Raw genomic sequence first — 23,979 nt, forward strand, 5'->3', positions numbered from 1 at the left:
CAGAAACTAATCAATTAGCCATGGGGACTGCAACCCCATTTCCACTGGAAGCCTCCCACCCCCAGGTCTTTTCCGTAATGGGACTACATTAGCTGTACAGAGTACATGGTGCGACTCCTGTTAGGATTGGGAAGAGCACTCATTTTCATGCTATGTGGTGAGGAGCACGGTCTCAAAGCAATTCCCAGTATTCCATTCCCCAGTTCGATGCAGATGGAATTTAACGAGCCCCCCCTAACCCCACGGTGTGTAATGAGATCTTGTGCAACTTATGTCGTCACGGATTAGGGAACAACATCTGCACACCGTTCGGAGCCAGTGGGTACATTTGTCAATCAATGATTCCCTGGATTTGTGCTGGTTGTGGGCCCCCTTGGGTACTTTACGCAAGAAAGTCTGCCCCCCACCCCACAAGACCCTCTCGGGTTTTCACGTTCCTCGACTTGGCATTGTTGGATATGATATATGATATTTTATTTGTATCGCGCTCATAAACAAGTGTTTCAGAGCGTGATTAGGCAAGGGAGGGGAACAGGGGAGAACACAACAATAACGATCTTACTAGGGGACCAGTACAGTCCCCAGTGCAATAAGATCGCTGTGGCTGATCTTATTAGGTGCTGGTTTAAAAATCGACAGAGCCTGGCCTTCTGCCTCGTTTGTTACCCCAGAATGTGATTCGGAGTCCGTGGTCAGCCTGCCCGTACACAGACCATCAAGATATTTGAACAGTCTTATGCTGTTGGTTAGAGATGAAAGCTTGGGTACTAAAATCAGCTTGCAACAATAGCCCCTTCATGGGCTGGGGAGTACTGGTGACAGACACATTTAATTCAATTGACTGGCTGCAGTGTGATCTCTTCGGTGCTAGCTGGGGTACCCTTATGATATTCTCCTTGCTTGGTAGTCCTCCCCCAGGGCGCCACCTCCCCTACGGTCTTTAAAGATGAACATAAGCAACTTCTTTATATCCGCTAGTTTGTTGAGGATGAGATTGCATTTGCATTCCGGAAAGGGGCCCTCATTCACTCGGACCGAGGAGGGGATGGCAAAAAGTCGAATGGGTTCAGGTGTGCCAAAAGAATTAAAACTTGGCTGGCGTGTTGGCTGATGTCTATTTTCATCACACAACACCTGCACATCATTGTGAACATGAACGTCCCTTCAAAATGATGCAAGTAGGATTGGCCTTGGTGGCGGGCGTCCTCCCCCCTGCAGCTTTTTCAGGGTGGGGAGGGTGGGGCTGGACACTGCATTGTCGATTGAAATGCTGCCACAATCAGAGCTAAATGGAGTATAGTTTGAGACACGGAGGGTCATACCGGGTCCGGGTTCCCTGAATGGGGAATTACCGGGCAATTCCAACCTTGGAGGACCCTGTATTTCCCCATTCGGGGAACCCATTCCCATTCGAGCCCCCCTAGGGCTCAATGGGAATGGGGACCATGCTATCAACGGGCCTGTTAACGGGCCCGTTGTTAGCATGCTGGTCCTTTAGCGGCTCCCACTAAGGGCGCCTGGTAAAACCAGCCACCCTTAGTGGACCTGCTAAAGGACCTCGTAATGCAGTGGTAAGGGGTTAACGGCATGGGCACCTTTACTGGCGGCGTTAACCCCTTACCACCAACCTCGGAATGAGGCCCATTGTCTCCATCAGGACAAGAGGGTATGAGAGAGTTTTGGTCTGTGATAATGGTAAAAAGTGCAGGTGTAAAATTGGCTTGTGCCCCTTTGGGTTGTCTTGCATGAGTCGAGCCCTCCTCTGTTGGGTAATTCCTCTGGTTTAGCCAGTCTATATGCAAGACTTCCTCTGATGTGTCTGGTCGCTCTCCTGTCTTTGCTAGCGCTATCATCAATGGGGAGGTTACCCTCTTCGAGCACCTCTACTCACCACCACATCCAGATTACTATTATTAGATGGTAAGCATAGCCCGTGAGCATGACAGGGCTGCAGGGCTGTCCCTTGATTCTGCCAGGATCGGGGGCGCCTCCAGCAGTCTCAGTTTGAAAGATAGTACTTTCCTCTTAGGGTGATTAAAAACTGGGTAGCTTTGTAAAGGTTGGGGTCGAACTTTGAGCCATTGGAGACATGGTAGACATGCTGAGGGAAGAGAGAAAAGTAGATAGGTGGTGATAAGGTTGACAGTTTGAACAGTTCAAATGTGCCCCCCCCCTATCGTGACCTCACTGTGACAACTTTCTCCACTCTTCTTTGCTTAGACAGTGCTCTGCAGTACCATGTATTCTGCGAAATCACCAGAAAGCACTCTGTGACCCTTACCCCCTGCGGGTGCCCAATACCCAGCGGGAGCTCAACACCCGCACCCTTGATCCCCGTGGGCTTTGGCCCTGGCGGGTGATGTGAAAGGGGGCGTGGCCTAGCCCCATTGGGTACGGAGGCCCTCCTGGGCAAAAGTCAGTACAGCAGCAGCACGCAGCCCCCAGCCATTGATCCCTGCATGCATTTGTGTTGGAGCTGTTCATTTTCCTTACAAACCCTTTTTGCAATCACCCAAGGTTAAAGACATTTCTCTTTTCACCTTATACTTTAGTTAATAGTGTAAGGGTCAGAATAGAACTTTAAGACACAAGGACAGTTTTGATTTTGACATCCTGACTCACACACATAGTTCGTTTTTGGTAGAGCACGGACAGAGGCCATTTCCCAATCCTTTTGTTTTCATTAAAAGACTAACCAAAAACATGGCTATCTTGGCTCTGAGTTTCATTCTAGACTCTTCAGTTGTCTGAAGGCACACAGCAAAAATATGTTTTAACACTGCTTGACCCACCTCTTGAATTTGTATCTAGACGGTAGTGTTGTGTGAAGGAGCGATTGGAACAGCAGCTTTGCAAATGGCATCTAAGTATACATTTGCAATAAAAGCTAGAGCAGGCCCCCCGCCCCAAGTTGAGTGTGCTCTGGGCTTGAAAGCTAAAGTCCTCTTGGCAAGAGAATAACATAGTTGGATGCATCCGACAATCCATTTGGAGATAGTCGATTTAGAGATGGGGTATCTTTCTCTCCCTACGGCTACAGACACAAAGAAATGGTCTGTTTATCTGAATGGCTTTGTCTCTTATAGGTAATATGTGATGGCTCTGACATCTAATTTAAGGAGGCTCTTTTTGGCCGATTGTTTGACATGGCACACAGAGATAAATATAAGAGAAAAGCGTGGATGTGTACGCCATTCCACGTTGTCTTTGTAAATAATGACAAAAGGATTTTGAACCAAAAGAACTTGCAGTTCACATACTCTTCTTATTGATGTAATAGCTACAAGAAAAGAATCTTATACGTGAAATGTTTACAAATGGCTTTGTGCATCGGCTCGAAGGAGGCTCCCATGAGCTTTGTGAGTACAACATTCAAGTCCCAGCAGGGAGTTAGATTTGAAGCTGGTGGGTATAATCTCTTAACCCCCTACATGAATGCTTTCACCATGGGCACATTTCACCACAATGCCTTACTTTGTGAACTGATGTATGCTGAGAGTGCTGCCAGGTGCACTAATAGCGAATCAAAGAATAACCCAGAGCCTAAAAGATATATCAAATAGTGTACTATGTGCGAAGGTGAACAGTCAATAGGGTTGACGTCGCGCGTTTTGCACCATAAAACAAAGTGTTTCCATTTGTTGAAATAGTAGTGTCTTGTGTTTGGTTTGCGTGCTTCCTTTAAAATGTCCATACATCTATGGTCTAGATTTAAATGTACAAATTCAATGACCTCAGGTGCCAAGTTGAGTGTTTGAGGACACGTATTGAGTGTCTCCTGATTCTGTCACATGTTGGAAGGGCACAGTTTATTTGTTTATTGATTTGTAGGGTGCACCGAACCAGTAGGTAACTGGGCGCAATGAAAACAAGAATACTTAAAGCTTGGGTTACACAATAAAATAGTTACAGTAGGGCGTCTTAAAATATACAAAGGAAGTACAGCAAAAAGGTGCAGTAGGTTACACAAGGCATATACATAAGGCATATAAAAGGAGTTAGGTCCAGTAGAGATCATGTGTTATTAGAGCGCAGCCAGTTTAGGGTATTGCGCCTGAAGCTGTGGTATGATTGGTCAGCTCTGAGAGCTGGAGGTAATGCGTTCCAGGACAGGGCAGCTTTCAAAGGGAAGTGGTTTCCTCCAGATTTCTTTAGCTTGAATCTTGGTATCTCCAGACAGAAGGAGTTAGCCACTCTGGAGGGGTGGGTGGACGTTTTCCTAATCATTCTCTCTGTTAAGTATGGGGGTGCTGCGTTGTTAATGCATTTGAATGTTAGCGAAACAGTTTTGAGTAGGATTCTGTCATTTATCTTCAGCAAGTGGTGTTCTCTTCTGATTTCTGAGACATGTTCTCTATTGGGTATGTTCAGGGCCGTTCTTAGGGCATTGTTCTGTAGAATTTGGATTTTGTCTAGGATATATTTGTTAGCACCTAGGTATAGGGCGTTACAATAATCCAGTTTTGAGGCGTTGGCTAAAATAATGCAGCGCGCTTTGGATAAGAATGGTCTGCAAGCTCTGATAAGCTTGCAGGTAGGTGTAGGTGGTTGAAGACGCCATGGAGTTTACCCATTTCCTTAGGGTTAAGGTGGAATCGAGGTAAAAACCTTGAGTTTTTACTTCTTTAACTACCTTGATTGTATTCCCATCTATGTTAAAGGCGGAATAGTTTGACTTCAGTTTTTTTAGGTTTGCCGCAGATCCAAGAATCAGGATTTCTGTTTTGTCGTCATTCAGGCAGAGGCCATGGGATGCCATCCATGCCTGAATGAGGAGGTATATTTTATTTACCAAAGCAGTATCCTTATCGAAATTGCCCGAAAGGGGGGATGAGGATCTGAGTGTTGGTTGCGTCATTCGTGTAGGTGACACCCAGCCTGTCCAATTTGTTAAATAGAGGCTTGGTAAATATATTGTACATGGCGGGCGACACACAAGAGCCTTGTGCAACGCCACATGTAGTCTGGATTGGGTCTGCCGATGCTGAAGGGGAGAAATCTCTCATCGTTCTGTTGTCTAAAAAGGACTGGACCCATGCTATTGCATCCCTCGAGAAGTGGGCAGCCAAGGCTAGGTGTTTGCACAAAGCGTTGTGGTCCACCAAGTCGAAGGCCACCGACAAGTGGAGGAGGAGCAGCATGGCCATTTTCCCTTTGCCTTGAGCTCATCTATTTGTGTTTTTAGGTTGATTAGTGCCGTTTCCGTGCCATGTTGTGGCCTGAAGCCGGATTGGCGGAATCCTAGGAGGTGGTTGGCCTCAAGGTAGTTCTGTATTTGCAGGTACGCTACTCTGTCGATTATTTTGAGTAGGAAAGGCACCGTGGTAATGGGCCTGTAGTTTGTTGGGATGGAAGGGTCGAGAGTCTGTTTTTTCAGCAGGGGTAAAACCCAGGACTCTTTTAGGTTGCTTGGGACAGTGTTAATCGTGAATTCGGCATTGATTAATTTTGAGATGAATGGTGCTAGTTCTCTCGCTGCGTCTTTGATTATTTGGGTGGGGCAGTTGTCACCCTGGCAATTGGATGGTTTCGGGGAGAAAATATTTTTTTTAGTTTCCTGGATGGATACTTTGGTGAACCTGAATGGTTCTAAGGGGCTGGAGGATTCAATGGGGCTGGGAGATTGCGGCTCGGTGGGGAGAAAGGCGGCTTTTTTTATAGGCAATCTTATTTTGGAGAGTTGTTATTTTATTGGTTAAGGCATTCTGAATGCTAGTGCACCAAGATTCGTCCTTAGGTACATTGTCTGAGAGAGGAGTGGGGATTCCAGTTCCAGAACGATCATGAAAAGTTCCTTTGTGTTGGAGCTGGCATTGGAAATTCTTTGATTATAAATGTCTTTTTTAGTGCAAATTATTTCCTTTTTGTAGTTATTTGCAAAGTGAGTAAGTTGCAACTTGTTTTTGTATAAAGGGGTGTGGCACCATAGGGATTCTAGTTTTGTTTTTTGTAGTCTGAGGTCTTTGAGTGGGATGTAAACCAGGCATTGAGGTGTGCACGCTGTTTGCTTTTGCGCAGTTTGACCAGTGCAAAAGTGTCTAAAGACTTCGACATGGTGTCATTGAATACCTCGACAAGGAGGTTGTGGTCGGAATCGCTCAGGAGTGAATTAAGCGATGGAAGGATATGTGGTAGCAATCTATCTGATGTGATTTTTTTTTTGCTCCTAATTGGAAGGGGTGGTGCCATGACGTTATCTTTGGGGGTTTGATTGTTTATTGCTAAAGAAAAGTCGATCAGGTGGTGGTCCGTCCACAATTGTGGGGTTACTTTAGTAATGGATGTTTCACAGTTCAGGTCAGCCACCCAGTTTAAGGTTCTTCCTTGGACATGGGTCGGTGCGTGAACTTTTTGGGTCAGTCCATGATCCGAGAGGATAGTGGCTATAGCCTGAGCATGCTTGTCCTCAGGATCATAAAATCCAAGGTTAAAATTCCCCAATATTAATATTTGTGATGAGTCTTTTGTGTTATTGGCAAGAAGGCTGGATATATTCTCCTCAAAGGTGCCAATTGGGCATGGAGGTCTGTAAAGCAGGTAAATGGTTAAGGTGCGGCAACTAGAGATAGGAAGTTTCGCACTGAGCATTTCGGAAGATTTGAGTGTAGGTGGAGTCAAGAGTCTTATAGGAAGGTTAGCTTTCACTATGCGGGCTAGGCCGCCCCCTCTGGCGTTGGATTTATCTGCTCTGAGTATTTGGTAATTGTCTGGTATTGCTAGCATAAAGGCTGGGCCTGCTGCGTCATGCAGCCACGACTCAGTGACCGCTACAATGTCAAGGTCATCTGTGGATAACAGGTCTGCTATTTCAGTTCCATGTGCCACTAGTGATCTAGCATTGATTAATGCTCCGGAGATCTTGGTCAAGGTTTTAGGCTCTTGAGGTCTGGTGGGAGCAGGTTTGGGTATTTTAGTCGTAATTTTGGTTTTATGGGGGGTCAGAGTTAAAGGTTCTTGGCAGGGCCTCATGGTCGAGTCTAGGGCATTTTTGTTGTGGCTGAGCTAGGGATTCATATTGGTACTAATCCTGGGCTCGTAGAGACAGGGTAGTCTAGCTCAGAGTCTTGTTTCTGTCAGGTAGAGGACAGGGAGAGCGCCTGGCATGGGCCATTGTTGGAGCTGAGATCTGCTCAAAGATTAACGGAATAATAAATGGTAGCCTGGTCATCTGGATATTTCGAAGGAACATAGTTCTGCGCTGGCAAGTGTGATTCAGCACTGTAAGCTAGTCGGGCATAGGCTAGAGCAAATCAGGATGGTAGGCTGGTCAGGCGTAGGCATGGCATGGTAGTTTGATTGGCAGGCAAAGAGACATTTTGAACAGGTGTGAAAACCATGTCTGATGTACCAAAATAGGGGCTATCAGGATAATGTTGTTATGTTCTTGGTGTAATATCCTGTTGAGAAGTGGGTGGTCGGGGGGGTGTACACACATTTTCCTGACTAGTTCATCAACAGTGTGTTCCTCTATGTATGAGATCTATGTATGGATGTACCCAGTTTGTGAAAAACACTGCAGGACGTTTGTATGCAACTGCCATTCGTGTTCGGCTTGTTTCTCAATGTTGTCTAGCTTTGTGACAGGCACTGGCGCCTTTAAGGACAGTCTCACTGTTTTTACAGAAGTTGCTTGGACAGCGAACCATTTTGTAATAAATACCAGTCCAGACATACTTTAACTTTAATTTCGTGTTTTATTAACATACAAATGATGATAAAAAAATGTATAGAGGGTAAGCTTTCTCCCTCTATCGCTGACCTAGATAGACAGCCCACCACTGCTAACTAAGGTAGGACAGTTAGAGTCTTTTGAAGGGACAGGTACGTAGGTTAGAAAATTGTTTTACATCCTCTTTTTGTGTTCTCAGATAACTTATTGGGCATCAGAAAGGAAATACGTGTGCCCAATAGGCCTTAAGTGTTAAGGAGAAGACTGCAGAAGTAGAAAGACCCAGAGACCAAGCAAAGATTACCTGGGGAGACACTAAAGGTATAGGGGTGGCCGGGACGGTTGGGAGGGGTAAAAGGGAGCAGTGGGATCCCTGACCCAGCTAAACGGGGGGGAAGAAGCTACGACCCACAAGCCAAGTGTAACGAGTCATCTTCCTCATGGCAGTACTTGGCCAAGAGGAGGGCCAAGTGAAGCGAACCGAATAAGAGAAACCAGGGTCTGGGACCCAAAGCAAGCAAAGCTTGAGAAGAGACATGGGGAAGGGGAGCATCCTTCCCAATAACGTGAAGAAAGACCAGGGGAAAGGAGACAACCGTGCTGGCACTGAACTTTTATATGGTAACAAGCCGAGAGAACTTGACTATTCTCTGAGCTCGTCCAGGAAGTGGAAATAAGGGAATTAATATATTTCTCCTTGGAACTTGTGAACCCCGTGTGAAGTCAAGAGAAGGGAGATACTCTCTTGACCCTTGTGGAACTTGTTTATTTTTGCACCATTTGGAACTTTATGTTTTGGAATCTGAAAGAAGCTTGGTGCGAACTGGCGAAGACGACAAACCATTTGCACCTTATATTTAGTCGACTAGTGTGAGAGTGAGAGTTGGGGTTTTCACAACCTGACAACCTGACAGACACCTTTGAGATTTATGTTGAGGCAGGCAACCACATCTTAGTGTTGGGGCTAGTGAGGCCTTTCCCCCAACCCCAATTATCAGTTGAATAAAAGTTTATAGCAATAACAATGTTAGCTGTGTCGACCTCTCACTACTGCACCCTTACAGATGGTAATCGCCAGATCTTCTGGGTCATGGCCAACAGGGTAATGAGGGTCATCCTACCAAGTGCACTGGTCATCCTCCCCCTGCTCGTGATAACAAAGAGGATCCTGGCCATCTTGCAGTGTCTGCAATATCAACAATACTATGTGTTAGCTAAGTATGACGTGTATGCAATTTGGATGATTTAGGTTGAGGTTCACCTATTTCTAAGTCTAATGTCTTCTGCCTAATAGGGTAGCGCTCCATGAAGTCAACAAAAGAAGATCCTTTGTCCATAGTTTCTTTGAGGCGCTTCCTGGTCCATGGCCCCATTTTGGGAGTGTGTTTACGGCTGGAAACAACTGCCTCAGGAACAGGCCAACGCCTCTTTTTATGAAGTGAATGTGAAGGGGGGAGATTTGGCCCTAGTATACTGTGAGTCCCCCTTGTGGATCAGCAGGGGGTGAACTTGGGGCAGAAGAAAGTACAGGTCCCTTGGAATGGGGTTGTGATGTTCCCCAGAGTGTATTTTTCTCACTAGCAGATTTTTGCGTTTGACGTTTTATCGATGTATGAGAAACCTCTGAAGATTTAGGATGCACATGGACTGGCACCTGTTTTTTTTTCTTGCCATGCGCTGAACACGAATTCAAAAGTGCAGCGGGCTTATGGCGAATTAGGGTCCGTTGGCCTTGAGGCACCTTGTAGTGTTGTGCGGCCTTCTTTCGACATAGAACAGCTCTGGGTAGTGCGTTTATGGTGTTTGTGTAATATGTGCCACTGTTGCCAGGAGTTTTCCCCATAGCAGCGCGCCGGGCCTGGTGACTGACACGTGGGAGTCAGCCCACTCCTGTAAAATGTCTTTGGCATCCGAACTGGAGCTGTTGCTGCCTGGACCTTTCACATCCAATTCGAAGCCGCCGGTGGGAGTCTGAGACTCAGCCATCATGGCGTAGGATGCCCATCGTTTGGTGCGTCTTTCTTTGATCGTCTTGGGCCTGAACAGTTTGCATGATGCACAATGCTTTTCAACGAGGACGGCAGTGATTACACATCTATGAGTGTCCTTGCAATGGAATTTTCTATTGCAGGACGGACTGAATTTAAATGAAGTTCTTTCCATTTAGAAATATTAATGTAGAGGTACCAAGACAAATGCAGTGTAAAAGGACAGCGAAAGGATGCATTCTCTAAAGGAGATGTACGAAATCATTCCCCCCAATCTCCCTACTGCAATGCCGAAGCCGGATGTAAAATTAATCCTGCCATTGAGCTGCTGAAGAGATTGTCGACATCTGCAGTCAGTGGATGCTGGTAGTGGTAGTCAGAACATGCCTCGAAGGAGATGCGTCGAAAAGACGCGAGCAAACTATTAATATTGTTATTAAGTAATAACTAGGTGACGAATGCTACAGACAGACAGCAAACTGACCACGCTGGTGAAAAAAAAACAAACTGAGGGACCTTGACGCTTGAGATCGTGGATACAGTACACGTCCCACCAAGGATATTATTACAAACACGTTCCTTTACGAACCTCGAAAACAAGCTGTACAATACTCTTCACTTACTACTGGATGTCGACCTATGCAAAGCATGTGATTCTAAGCAGATTCACAAGCTTCAGAAATCTGTTTTTTAAGGGATTTATGTCACAATATCTGACTGGCATTTTTGTCTGCTTAGTGTGTAAACTAAAGACTGCATAAATGATTGCATTTTCATATACTTACCTGTCTAATTGGAATTACTGGTGTTACTCTGTGTGGACTCATTGTAGCCCTAGACCCCTTTCAAACCCTTCCAGAGACAAGGCCTTAAGCCACTCTGCTACCTCACGTTGATTTGGTTTGACTAACCTCTCAGTGTCTTCCCTGTTCACCATAACAGAGTGACCTCCCAATATCCACGCACAATGGCATACTTTGGAAATCCAATTTAACACTGACATAGCAAAACACTGGAGGGGATAATACCTCCCTTCCCTTGAGACTCAGTGGGAGGATGAATGCCCAGGATCTCCATAATTCCAGCCAAACGGTTGTGGAACGACTTCACTGAAGATGGAAACTCATATTCCTCACCGTCATCCATATCATGTAAATCTGGAGCCGTCACAAAATCCCCTGACCAGGAGCTTCTTTAAGTTTCCTTGACGTGGGATCTGTGGTCACCGTTTGAATGCGAGGCTACACTGCCAGGGTCTGTACTTGAGGAGGTGATGGCTGCGGTGGATCGATAGTGGAGTAGCTGGGACAAATTCTTTAAAGAAGGATTTCCACAGGTATGTCATAAGAGTTCTCATTAGTCCCACAAAGTGTGATAAAAACCCATCCTCACATGCTGGGCTTTGGGATGAAGTCCGAGTATTTGTAGGCACAGACTAGGTCGCCATTGTGTTGTGGGTACCAAATGTAGTTGCTGAACCATACGGCCCGATGATCTGAATAAATCAGTGGCAATGAAGAAGGATGTACGGCGCACCAAGAGGATTGAACCTCAGCCCACTGAACATTGGGATTAAAGACACACCTAGATACTATAGGTGGCAATCAATGGAGCGTATGGGGCTCTGGGCGCAATTTTGGTACAGCTGCGGTCTCAGACTCATAAGAACCTCGAAGTGAACGTCCTGACAACATGCATCATGCCTGGCCACCATTTTGTGTGGGCCGGATTGGTTCATCTTCTCTGGGATGCACTGGAAACTTCCAGGGCCCAGCCCCAATATGCACAGGTTCACCCGAACCCTTGGGAGTAGATTTCAGCAGCGGTGACAAGATCTCATTTGGTTGCCCGGGAGTCCTCAAGCACTCAGAGACAAGGTCTCTGGGTAGACCTAGTAAGGGAAGGCTCCCCCTCGGGCCTCAACCCTGTATGAGAGTCAGCCAAAGTGCCAGTGACTAAAGCACCTGTGGCCTCAGACAAATGTCTCATATAAGAGCTTTTCAGCCCCTCTGCACAAGCGCCGTTAGAACCCCTGTCGGCTTTTTTGTTCTCCCTTGGTACAGTGGGAAGATTTCAAAGAGTTGGAGTCCCAACCATTCTTAGCAACTCACAGGGAAGGATTCCCCCAGTTTAGGTGTCTTAGAAAATAAAGGTGTGCTTACCCTTTCCACACACGTCTTCTCTGCAAATTCCCTTAAGTGACCATGAGGGGTTTTGCAGGAAGAGAACCAAAACAAAACAACAACAAAAACTACATTTTCATCGTCCTGGGTGTTAGTGTGTCACAAGCAAAACACATGTGATCAGCACTGAGGTACTAATAAAAGAAAAAGTGAGGGCAGGCCAAATACCTGTAAGGGACTCTCAAGAGGTGCATCTTGAAAAAATGGTAGAAACTGACACATGCAGGGGGAAACTGGGGGCACCAAACACCAGTGAAAAGAAACTGGAAAATTGGGAAAGAAGATGGGGAAACTGCGCTGAAAAAAGAAGCACTGCAGTGAGGCACCTGATCCCCTGGGTGCAGAAAAATGGACAGACGTGTGACATTGGAGGGCGGGTCTTATGGAGTAAAGGGGAAACACTCTTTTAGTGAAAAAGGCTCCAGTACAGTCCCCAACTGGGGAGGTGGGGGTGAAGGACGACGGGATGTAGGAGTATCTGAGGCACCACAGCAAAGCAGGCTTAGGGTGGTTCAAGTCATAGGCACCAGTGGCTCATCTTCCACTCTTTGTGATAATGTAGATTGCCCATATGCGACTCTGGAAATGCGAGGTTTGAGGCCATCTGCTTAAATTGGAATTAAACAGGACAGAGCCAATATAACCTGCTGCTCTCCCTTGTATGAAAAGATTAAAGACTGATGGGAGAAGAGGACTGGTCCATCATTGACATCCACGTGGAATCAAAAACTGAAAAGGCGTTCAAGCGATAGTCAAAGACACCTACTTTGCTTCTACAAGCACTACATTTGCCGCTACAAAGTGGATGGTTGCTTTACCAATCATGTGCAGCATATGCCTGAGGCTGGTAGTGAACCGGGGAACTCTGTGGTAATTGATGCATGTGTCACAAAACTATTACTTTAATATCCTGGATGTCTAGAAACCTCTTAAAGCCCTTGCCTTTAAAGCCACATGCGGGCCAGACCTGAGCTGTGGGCGTGTAAGGCCTTATGGAACAACCCAAAGGCAACTAGTTATGACCAGGGACTCAGAATAAAGGGAGACTGCAGTTGGGGCTGGAAGAGAACTCCAGATGGATCTCACAACTTCAGGAGCAGAAGCTCTCATAGACCACAGTACTGGAATCAGTAACTAAGTCAAAGAAGACAGCAGAAGGCAGTTAATCATCGAACCGTGTGTGTTCAATTTTGTCATCTGAAGATTATTTTCTCAAACCAAATGCATGCAGTTCTGTGGAATATACCGCAAAGAAAAACCCTTCATGACCTTGAAGGGGAATCGAGAAATAGCAGCGCCAGCTGTGGTCTGTGCCCACACTTTGGAACAAGCAGTCTCCGCCATTTCCGAACAAATAAATTACTAGATCTTAGCCCTGCAGCATGGGCAGGGCAACAATACTGAGCTTGAGGCTCCAAAGACACAGGCTCTGCCCATCTACTTCAGAAAACTGTCCTCGACAGTACCAGCATTATTTAGAGACGAACCATTGTGGAATTAATGACAAAACAGGAATAAATGAGGAAATTGAAGAGAAGGGTTGGCTCAAAGTACAACGCTTCTCCCTGAATTCCTGCAAAATACACACAAGATATATCTGTAACCCTGCAAGAGATATCCAATTGATGAAAACATGAAAAAACGAATGAAATTAACAATACAGTTTTCAAGGATGAGGGATGAGGTACCATGGTGTTAACTGAACCATGCCTCAGTCCAGGCTTGCTTTTCATGTTACATGGCTAATAAGACATTGTTTAGTACCAAAGAAAGACACCCCAGAAGCCTGGATATAGGATAACTAGATCTATGATCATCGAAAAGGCAACTACTGTTCAAAAGTGTCTCAAATTGTTCAACTGAGTAGGTAAATAATCTGCTGTGTTATGATGTAGCGGGCAGGGGATCTATTTGCTGAGGGATGGTTTATACCCTACCCTGCGCTTTGAGCAGATATGAGACTACTTAAGGGACCTTTTTATAAATAAAAAAAAACTGTGCATTCAGTTTATAATAAACTTTTGCACACATACATTAAAAGGAAAATACCCTAGCGCATCCTATTTATATGTACATATTTACATTTAATCCATTAAATCACAATTATAAAATTCAAAATTGTTTAGTAGTTCAGACATAAAAGAAAAACCAAAGGAATCTCCCTCTAGAATAATAAACATTTTCCCCCAAGAGGATAGGAATTCTAATGAGGAACTGAACCAAAAAGGTATTAAGAGAGTTCTGGCGACCACTTAAAAGTTGATGACAGAAACCCTCTCGAAAGAGGGAGTCCCTGCAGTGTAAACAATTCCACCCAAGAGTATGCTTCTTAAAAGTAAAGGTTCCACTACAATTTAAGGTAAGGTGCTTTAGAGTTTCTAATGAGCAGACGTTGTCAGAGTCTACAACGCTGATCGTAAAGTGCAATGTTCCTATTGGGTCCCCATCTCTCGAGGGCGCCCAAGAGGTTGTATTCTAAAGTGCATACAAATATGGCAATATATTGGACTGGGAAATCTGAAAAGATATCTAGGCATAGATGTAACTGAATAATGCATTTTCCCATACTCTTTACAAAGTTTATATTAAAATGAATTCACAATCCTGTATAAATCCTGTATAAATTCTTTGAGGACCACTGATTGGCTGGAATACATTAAAAAGTTTAACTCAGTGAACAAGGAATTAGATGGAGGATTTAAAATATTTGCATAGAACTTTAGTTTATTCTACGAGATGGAAACACTCCAGTTCTAGTCTAATCAGTACCAATGGGAGGGAACTAGGGAGACCTATTAATTTCTTCCACAATGTGCCTTCCAAAATGTTGAGAACATTCTAGTTTACTTTAAGAACTTCAAGTCCATACAATAGGGAAGGTAACACTGCCCACATATAAGTTTAACAAAGGTAACAGAGTAAATTGCAGAACCGAACATCGATCCTGCGCATTTTGAGCCAAGCAAGGCATCAACTTTGTGACAATTGTGGTATTGAGATCTGTAAGGCCACTATCAGCACGAATAATATAGCGCAGATATCTTAAACTGTCAACTTCAACTAACGTAGCCACACTGACTGACCAAAGACCGACATGATCATTGACTTTGCAAAATTAAATTATTATTGATTAGATGTAGACTATTAAGAAGAGAAGAAAGACCAACATGAGTCCTGTCTATCAAAATAATGTCTGTGTATCACAGTGTCTGAATATGTCGATAACCCAATTTAGGGGCATACAAATTTGACAGAGCTAAGTGGTCCATGAAATCAGATAAAGATTAAAAAGCGCTGTGGCAATGACACAGCCCTGTCTGAGGCTAACTAGAGTCTCTAGGTGAGTGCCCATGGTACCCATATTATTGACTCTCACTTATATTGTCCTATGCAGGTAGACTGACATGTTCCATAGGCTACTCGGTATCCCCCAATTATATAGCTTGGTTCCACAATTTTGCACAATCGACACAATCTAAGGCACAAGAAAGGTCCACCAAAGCCATATACGAACTTTGTCCTGGATTTTCTTTCTGTGCTTGCGTAAAAATTCACCAACAAGCCGTTCAGAGATGTACCGCAACTCTTCCGAAAGCATGTTTGAAACTTGGACGGCGAATCTATTGATAAGGCTTAAACGGCAAGATCATCCAGAAGCAACAATGCAAAGATCTTAGAAGAAGCATCTATTAACACGTTACGCTGGGCTCACTAGTAAGGCGCATATAAAGTGTGGGATGAACTCCCGGAGGAACCTGCGGAGGACCAGCTACTGGCAGGACTGTATGATATATGATATATTTGTAACACACCTATACACACAAGTGTTTCAAGGCGCGACGAGGCAGGGAGGGGGGAACAAAGGGAGGACAGACAAATGATCCTACTAGGCCAGGTGTCATTCAGATCGCGCAAGTGCATGGGTAGAAGGAAGGGAAAAGTGCAAGGGGAAAGGGAGGGGGGAAAAGTGCAGTACAGGGTAAGTAGAATAATAAATAATAAAAAGGCCAGCTGGTGGCAAGTGCAAGGGAAGTGCAGACAAGTGCTGGAGAAAGTATGCCTTGGGAAAGTTTGGGGAGGATCCCAGGGGGGACATTTTTCACGATCTATAAAATCCTACAGGAAGAAAAAGGGGAGCTCAAGGTGATCTCAAGGTTATGAAAGACTCAAAGTGTGAGTTACACTTTACGTTTGATGAGGAACAGTGGCGTAGAGTGTGCTCATACACGAAAGAGGTCTCCGGAAATGCCTGCCTGACACTCATACAATATAATGTCCTGCATAGGGCCTATCTAGCACCTTCCACATTGCATAAAATGAGTTCCCTAAGGCCAGACGCATGGCGCAAATGTGGCTCTACGGGGCTGACTTTTCTGCATATGATATGGCTCTGCCCGAAATTAACCAGTTCTGGATTGCAGTTATAGCCCAGGTCCAAGAATAAGGGTCTACAAGCCGAGTTTGATCACCATCCATGCACCTGTTGGGTATGATCTCATAGCAAAAATCTATGAAGCATTTTACTTAAATGACTGATTTGGCCTTGGTCTTAGCTAATCGTTGCACAGCCGTGACGTGTTACAGCCCCCTTGACCCATCGATCGCTGCTTGGAGAACCGATCTGCTGAAGTGGGCAAGAGGCGAATTGGCAGCATTAATGAGACATGAGATAGGGAAGAGGATGGTGAGTCACTGGGCATACCTGTATGGTCGACACTGCTGAATGGATGGTTATATCCCTCCGATCATAAACCCCCCTGAACCGGCCTTATACAAATGCATAATAGGCAAGGTGAGATTGTCACAGTAGAGGTGGGTAGCCTGAATATTGGTTACATAGAAACCAAACTGTACTTTTTCCATAATTGTTGCCCAATTTTCTAACCTGTAGGGGGAGGTAGGAGGGAGTTGGAAGGTTAGGGGAATGGCTTTGTTCTACTAGCAGATCTGACCGTTATTGATTGTACTGACGGTATTGTATGACTGATGAGAAAATAGAAATACACTTTAAAAAAAAAAAACAGCTTTAGCAAGCATTCAAAGAAATTACTTCAGAGCTATTGGATACAGGATGTCAACAACTCACCAGTCTGCTGAGACTGTTGTGGCAGCTGCTGTGTGCGTTGAGGGCTATAGGCCACCTGGTGTGAGAGAGGTCGGTACTGCGGACTTGAGTTTGGGAATTGCCCTGGGGGATAGTAGGAAACCTGAATCTGTCAAGATGAAAAACAAGATGTGCATTAATACAATAGTTAGCATACATATAACTAAACAGTACAGGGCATATACCTGAACAAAAACAATTTAGTTTACCTTGTGGAATGTGTGGGCCTGCATTTGATAATGTCACATGCAAGGAAATCTAGATCCATTGCTAGCTGTTCTAGTAGTGGGGCCTATAGATCATTACCTGGAACCTTGGCAATGTACATACTATTTAATAACCAATAATATTTTACTTACTAGTGAGCTGCATAGAATTTGTCAAATCACAGCCAACTCATCTTCACCATCATTCAAAAACTATTGCATCACTCCTGCAGCACTCCAGTGTACATTGGTACAGAACGACCAAAAGAGACAAAGGCAACAAAGAACATCACAATGAGCATGCACGTGACATGAAGAGGTTTTTGAGCCAAGACCTCTCAAATACATCTTCACCTACACAGCAAATTGCTATATGCACCAGTCATGGATATACTTGGAAGCGCAGATACTATGGACTCCAACGGATGGAACCAATTGTCAATTCACAACATTTCTCAGAACCCTGTTCTTCAGGAAAGCCTAGAGGACCACCTGAAGAACTACTGTTGTCTAACCTGCAACCAGACTCAACATTGCTTGTGGCATGCATGCAACAGGGCAGTTAAAATCACTCACAGCAGAGACCACTGGATGCCTAGTTCATAGTCTTTCTTCCTCCATAACTGGGGCATTCCATACTATGGGGAAGGGACAGGAGTATGGAGAAGTGGAACAGCACATTATGTATTGCCCCTATACAGCAACGCCCTCAGACATGCTCATGCACGTGACTGTCAGTCCATTTGTACGTGCAACTAAGATTTATTTTTAAGAATATGAGAATAGCCATATGGGGAAAGGGAAACATCGACTGAGCACATTAGTCAATACAGTAAGTAAACGTATTGAATTGTCCACCAAGTCAAAGTGGAAATTCCCTTGGTAAAAAATTTAAATATTTTTCCCAGAATAGAACAATACATTTGTGAACATTATGTGTGAGGCCTACATTAAGGCTTTTTTTAAAGGCTAATAGGTTTATTTTTATTTAGATTATCACTGGCCCTGCTGACCTTTTTAAATCCACCAGTGTCACCTCACATCACAGATTCAAAGAACACGAGATTACCTCAAAACCAAACTTGTGGGGTGGCTGGTGGAGTCAGGAATGGCCCCGCAAGCAGCTCTGTGGCCAGGGATAGGCTGATGTCCTGTGGTCTTAAAGGATCTACATGAGCAAGCGTGTGTTCCTTCCAATGGGCTGAATCCCTTCGCCTGGGCCCCATGCTGCCACACCGAAGGACTGTTCGCCATTTCCGCAGTGTACTGCATAAAAACGTCAGCCACTCCTGGAGTATGCAACCACCAGTCTAGCACCACCAGCAATCCACTCAGTTCTCCTGCATTCACGATTGTCAGCATTCACGGTCCAGAAACTCCAGCCCTCTCCACCTTCCTCTGGTCACTGCCTCACTAGCAAGCCAGGCAGCCGCTCCGGAAATATGCGGCTGCCATTTCAGGCATTCCTCTGCCCACATTAGTTTCCTCACTTTGCAGAAACTGCTTCTGACATATGCACCAGTGCCCTTCTACGCCTTTCTTTCCTGCTCTTCTTAGCTCCTCATGGGCCCTCTTGCTTGCTGCCTCGGTAGAGTGCTATTTCCTTCTCTCACAACCTACTTTATTTGTGAGTACCTGCATGCAAGCTTGTGAATACTGGTGCGTTAGCTTCTCATGATTTTTGCAACCTTATAAACATTGGCCATGCTTAAGTACTAGTCGGTCAGTACTCTGCCTGGGAGGTCTACAGCCTCAGTTCTTCTCTTATAAGGTACTTCCGGTGTCTCTCAAGTTTACCATTTTTCCCCGTCCTTCCAGTGCCCCGTGTTCTTTTTTTTTTTTAAATGATAGTTTATTTCAAACTTTTCATTTACAGCCATGTGTATCAAAAAACAAATTTATCAATTAAGTTCATTCCATATTAAAACTGTTGTGTGTCTCTTTGTGCCTTTCGCACATCATATTTTACTGGTGAGTATGTGTGCAGCTCCATTATGTTATTATGTTATGTTATTCCAGTAGTGAATGATCAGAACAATTAGCACTTTGTTTCCTAAAAGGATCTATGCCCATCTTTCGTTGGTATCATTCAAAGTTTCAGTTTGTGGGAGCATATCTCTAAATAAATGTATTTTTTCTGTCAAGGCCTTGCATTCCATTATAATATGAGAATGTTTCTGGTATTTGTGGATGTAGGCAGAATCGACAATAGTACAGTGTTGGTGACAGCTGCTTTGATTTTATCAAGACTTTCCAGGTGGGCAACAGAGTAAGACGTAGGTGCAAAAGGGGGTCTCGGATAAGGTGTGCTGGAAACATGTTTAAATATGGAGGAATTTGATTCAGCCATCTTGTATCAATCTCACAATTTAATGCTAGTTGGTAATTAGCTTTTAGTTGCAATGTTTTGATCCAATCATTTTGTTGGATAAGCTGTTTTGCCTGTTGGGGGCAAAATTTCAGCTTTTCCATGTTAATGTCGGTTATGCATAATTCTCATCGCAGCCTTTTTCCACTCATTTAGAACAACACCGGCAACACCATTGAGATTGGAGCGAAGTATCTCTACTGCAGGAATAGGATCATCTATGACGGTTTTTCTGAAGAGATCTAGATGTTTCCAATTTACTATCGACTCCAATGATTGGATGGCTATCTCGTGTTGTATACACGGCATGGGATACGATGGTGGCAAAGCTAACATTTTCCACCCGAAAATCCCTTCTAGCTGCTGCCATACAGTACGATCCAGATTTTGCATGGTATCGAACTCCCATATGATAAGATGGCAACCACCTTCTGTCTATAATAGGTAATGATTGGCTTCAGAGAGAACTTGCCAAATGAGTTATGCAACAGGAGGCCTTGCCTTGGATTTTAGATCTAACCAATCCTTCTCCATTGCCGAGTGGTTAACCAAAATTCCTATATATTTCACTGTTTTTACCTGTTCTAGTTTTGACCCCTCCGGGAACAGAGCTCAAGAATTGGTCTTTCCTTTAGTTTGGTGAGACAATGTCATGGTTTTTGATTTCTTTGTGTTAATTAAGAGATCATTAGTTTTCCCATAGTCTTCCAATTTTCGTAAACTTTTCTGTAGGCCCATTTGGGTTTTGTCAAAAATCACCAAATCGTCAGCATACATCATGTAAGGGTGTGGAGTCGCATTCACCTTAGGAGGATTAGCATTTACAAAAAGCTGGTTCTCTGCTATGTCTGAAGTGTAGAGATTAAACAGGGTCGTCGCGAGGGAGCAGCCCTGTTTCAATCCGTTGCACGTCTGAATCTGAGAGGATAGGGCTCCATCTTGCGTCAATCTTATTTTGATTATTGTATTCGAATACGGTTCTTTGATGGGCTCTAGTATATCCCCAGGGCATTTCCACTTGTTTCGTTTTTCCCACAGTTTATATCTATTAACTGCGTTGAATGGTAGTTGAAAATGCTGCATAGATTCAAATTGATATTATATAAAGCCTGTTTTGCCTTGGGTCTTGTCGTTGGTTTGATCTTCCCCACTCTATTAGTTTCTTCAGCAGAAGTGATGCAAACACCTTTGCAAGAGGATCAAGAAAGCTTATGGGGCAGTAATTAGCCAGAGATTTTCTATCCCCTTGCTTGAAAAAAAAGGAAATAGTATAGCAAGTTTCCAAGTTGATGGGATCGTCTTCAGATCTGAGATGATAGCAAAGATCTGTGTGCAGAGGTTTGCCCATATTTCTGGATTGCGTTTAAGTATAACATTGGAAAGCCCGTCCGGACTGGGAGCCTGTGATGTATTCAGGTTCTTAATGAGTGTCGTGATTTCTTCATGATCCCAATTAATGGACCATTTCACCTTGTCTATTATTGGCAATTTCACCGAGACATCATTTCTTTCTTTATATAGCTCAGAAAAAAATATGTAATCCAGTCTGCTTCCGATACGTCTTGGATGATGTGTTCCTGTTGGTAAGATTGATAATTCAGTAAATTCCAAAGTTTTCTTGAGTTTTTGTTTTTCATGGCTTATAGTATGTTCTCAGCGTCATTTTGGGTAATCATCATCTTCATTGTCTTCATCCAGTTTCTGTATTATTGTTTTGCTAATTTGGTCAATTTCCATCGGTCTTCATTTTTATTTTTTCAATTGATTTAAGTTCCCTTTTCTTTTCTGCAATTTGGCTGAAATACCAATGCTGATGATTCTCTCTGGGATTTCTTGGCTGGCATTTTCATTGTTTAAAAAGGCAGCAATAACCATTCATAGTCTATGTTTGCCATTCCTGTGAGGGAGGTGTTACGAAACGTTTCAGTTAGACCTTCTAGTTGGACATCATTTATGCGTAGCCTGTTCATGCCACAGTTTAGCTCAAGACAAGGAAGATCCATTTTTTCATGAGGAGTTCGCTTGTTTACCCAAGTGAATGTAATGTTGTGATGGTCGCTATTTTCTGAATAAATGTTGTCAGAAGTATTTTCTCTTTTAGTCTTTGGGAGATGTAGATGTAATCTAGAATGGTGGTCGAGTTGCCTCTTGTCCATGTCGGTTTTAAGACTTTGGTCTCATTTATAGCTCCATCAAGCAAACTCATTTCTTTTTGCTATTTCTCGAGACCATCGTTTGACACTGGCAGGTAATTTTCCGAAGATAATTTCAAGATTGTTGAAGACTAAAAGATAGAAATGTATGTCACTGCAGATGATGTTTTCCATGAGAGGATGTTTTTCTCTCGCAGTATCAAAAGATGAGAAGACAGTATCCATGAACAACATATAATTTATTGCGACTGGATTCCAGTACAGGATCATGATGCCTATGTTATTCCCAACTTCAGAGTATGGTTCAGTGTCTACTGCATGTTCTGATTGATATTCAAAGATGGTAAATTGAATCCAAGGGTTGGGATTTGATGATTCCAATACTTTTAGCTTTGCTTCTATTTTAATTAGAGTCAAAAGTCTGGCAAACGGACACCCTTTAGAACAGTGAATTGCTGGATTCATAAACGTGAGATAACCGTCACATACAGGTTGGTCATATATACAAGTCTCTCGCAGACAGATTATTTGATATTTGGCTAAATCATTATTCTTTGCTTGCAATAGATGTACTGAGCCTCTCAAGTTCCATGAGTAATGGAAGCAAGCTAATTTTCCAAGTTCAAGGTAATGGAAGCGAGCTCATTTTTAGGTGGTTGTTACGTTTGTTTTTTCAGTTGAAAGCTGGTAGATTTAGTCTCCACCTCTAGATCTCTCCTTATAAATTATTTAGTTCTGTTCGATTTTTCTACTATTGGTCGCATACTGCTTCTGTTATGGGAGAGGTATAACTGGTTATTTTCCCGCACCTCTTTTCCCATTTGTATAGGATAGTCTCGATGGTGTATCTCATCACCAGGAGGGCTAACCCTTTAATGCTTCAGCTGTTTGTGGTTAACCGTCTCAGTATGAGTTTCCTCCTTGGTTCTTAAACAACAAAATCCTAATTTGTACTGTTGATAGTAGTTTTCCAATATCATTTCCATAGTTTGCTGCGATTTAAATTGTACTCTCACTTTGTCCATAGTTGTGTCATCTATGAACTCAACCAAGTTAATATCTTCTGACCCTAGCAAACGCAGTTGTGGTATCACATGAAGGAGGTGTAATATGTTTGTTTAAGGATTAAAGCATCATCATGTCTGTGATATCTCTTGATTTTTAAGCTATTTGTTGGATCATCTCGTTGTGGATTGATGAATATTGGGAATTTCAGCCCAGCATCCTGTGTTTCAAGATGTTTTCATCCAACATGGACATCACATGTTGTTCGACCTGTTCTAATCGACTATTCGTCCGAATCCGTGTCCGATGTTAGATCCATCACAGTCACGTGATCTCCGTACATGACTACCAAGTCAGAGTCCGACATTTCTTCACATGTCAAGTCGACTAGATGGGTGAGGATGGTATTACCTTCCCCATATTCATCCACAATGAGAAGCAAAGAGTATTCTGCATTCAGAGTTTCATCCATCAAAGGTTCCATATGTACCGATAAATTCCTCAGGATGTCATGTTTTAGCGGTTCTTCCATTTTTTGGTAAGCAGATTGCTCTTTGGATGAGCAGGGAGATTGTTTTGTAGCTGATCGATCATCCTTTCCATTTTGATTTAAATTTTTCCCACTCGTTTGTAGCGGTTTCCCTTTTGTCGTCATTGGCATTGTAAGATTTTGCAGAAAGGCCAGAGAGTCATTTTTCCTTGTATTCATTTTCTTTAGAGGCACTTGCTTCTGTTGATTATTAATATTCTTTCCCCATTTATTAGGGTCATCTTGTTTTTTTTTGGTTGATGATTGGAAAAGACTGTTCCTTGAGGTTTGAGGTGAGGCAGTTTTTGCAAGCTTCCTTGGGATATGGAAGACAAAGGTGCATCCTCAATCATAATTATCTCTTGCAGGTTTTTATTTGTATTCATTAACTGTGGCACATTATTTTGCGTTGTTGTAGCTTTGTGCTGTTGAATTTATGAGACTAGAACTTCATTCTGATTCATTAAACTGTCTTTTTGTCGCTGAGCGGAGGCATACATCTCTAGCATCGCCGCTGTCATTTGTGTTTTGTCAGCGCGATCACTTCTGGCTATATCAAATAGCCTGGTTTGCCACTGGGTTGTGGCCTCTGCTACAATATCCAGACGACTTTGAATTTTATTCACAAAAGCCTCTAAATAAATATTGTTTAGAGTGTATCAATACCAACTAAGTTGCCTAATCTTTAATTGTCTCTGTGACTGATTACTGCATTTTTAGAAAGGGCACAAGGGCATGGGTGGAAGCCGCCATCAGTAGGTTCTGAAGGTCCAA

General features: G+C 43.6%; 1 protein-coding gene across 6 annotated transcripts in view; it reads right to left on the minus strand.

Moving 5' to 3' along the window:
* The window catches only part of R3HDM2 (R3H domain containing 2), a 2,186,793-nt gene that overhangs the window by 451,499 nt on the left and 1,711,315 nt on the right, over positions 1–23,979 (minus strand). For all 6 annotated transcript variants that reach the window (XM_069653574.1, XM_069653576.1, XM_069653575.1 and 3 more), the window contains one exon: positions 16,927–17,053. In XM_069653574.1, the coding sequence (XP_069509675.1) occupies positions 16,927–17,053 (127 nt within the window). The remainder of the gene's footprint in view (positions 1–16,926; positions 17,054–23,979) is intronic.

Source organism: Ambystoma mexicanum, chromosome 3q (assembly GCF_040938575.1).
Source record: "Ambystoma mexicanum isolate Mex_15411 chromosome 3q, UKY_AmexF1_1, whole genome shotgun sequence".
Lineage (NCBI taxonomy): Eukaryota > Metazoa > Chordata > Amphibia > Caudata > Ambystomatidae > Ambystoma > Ambystoma mexicanum.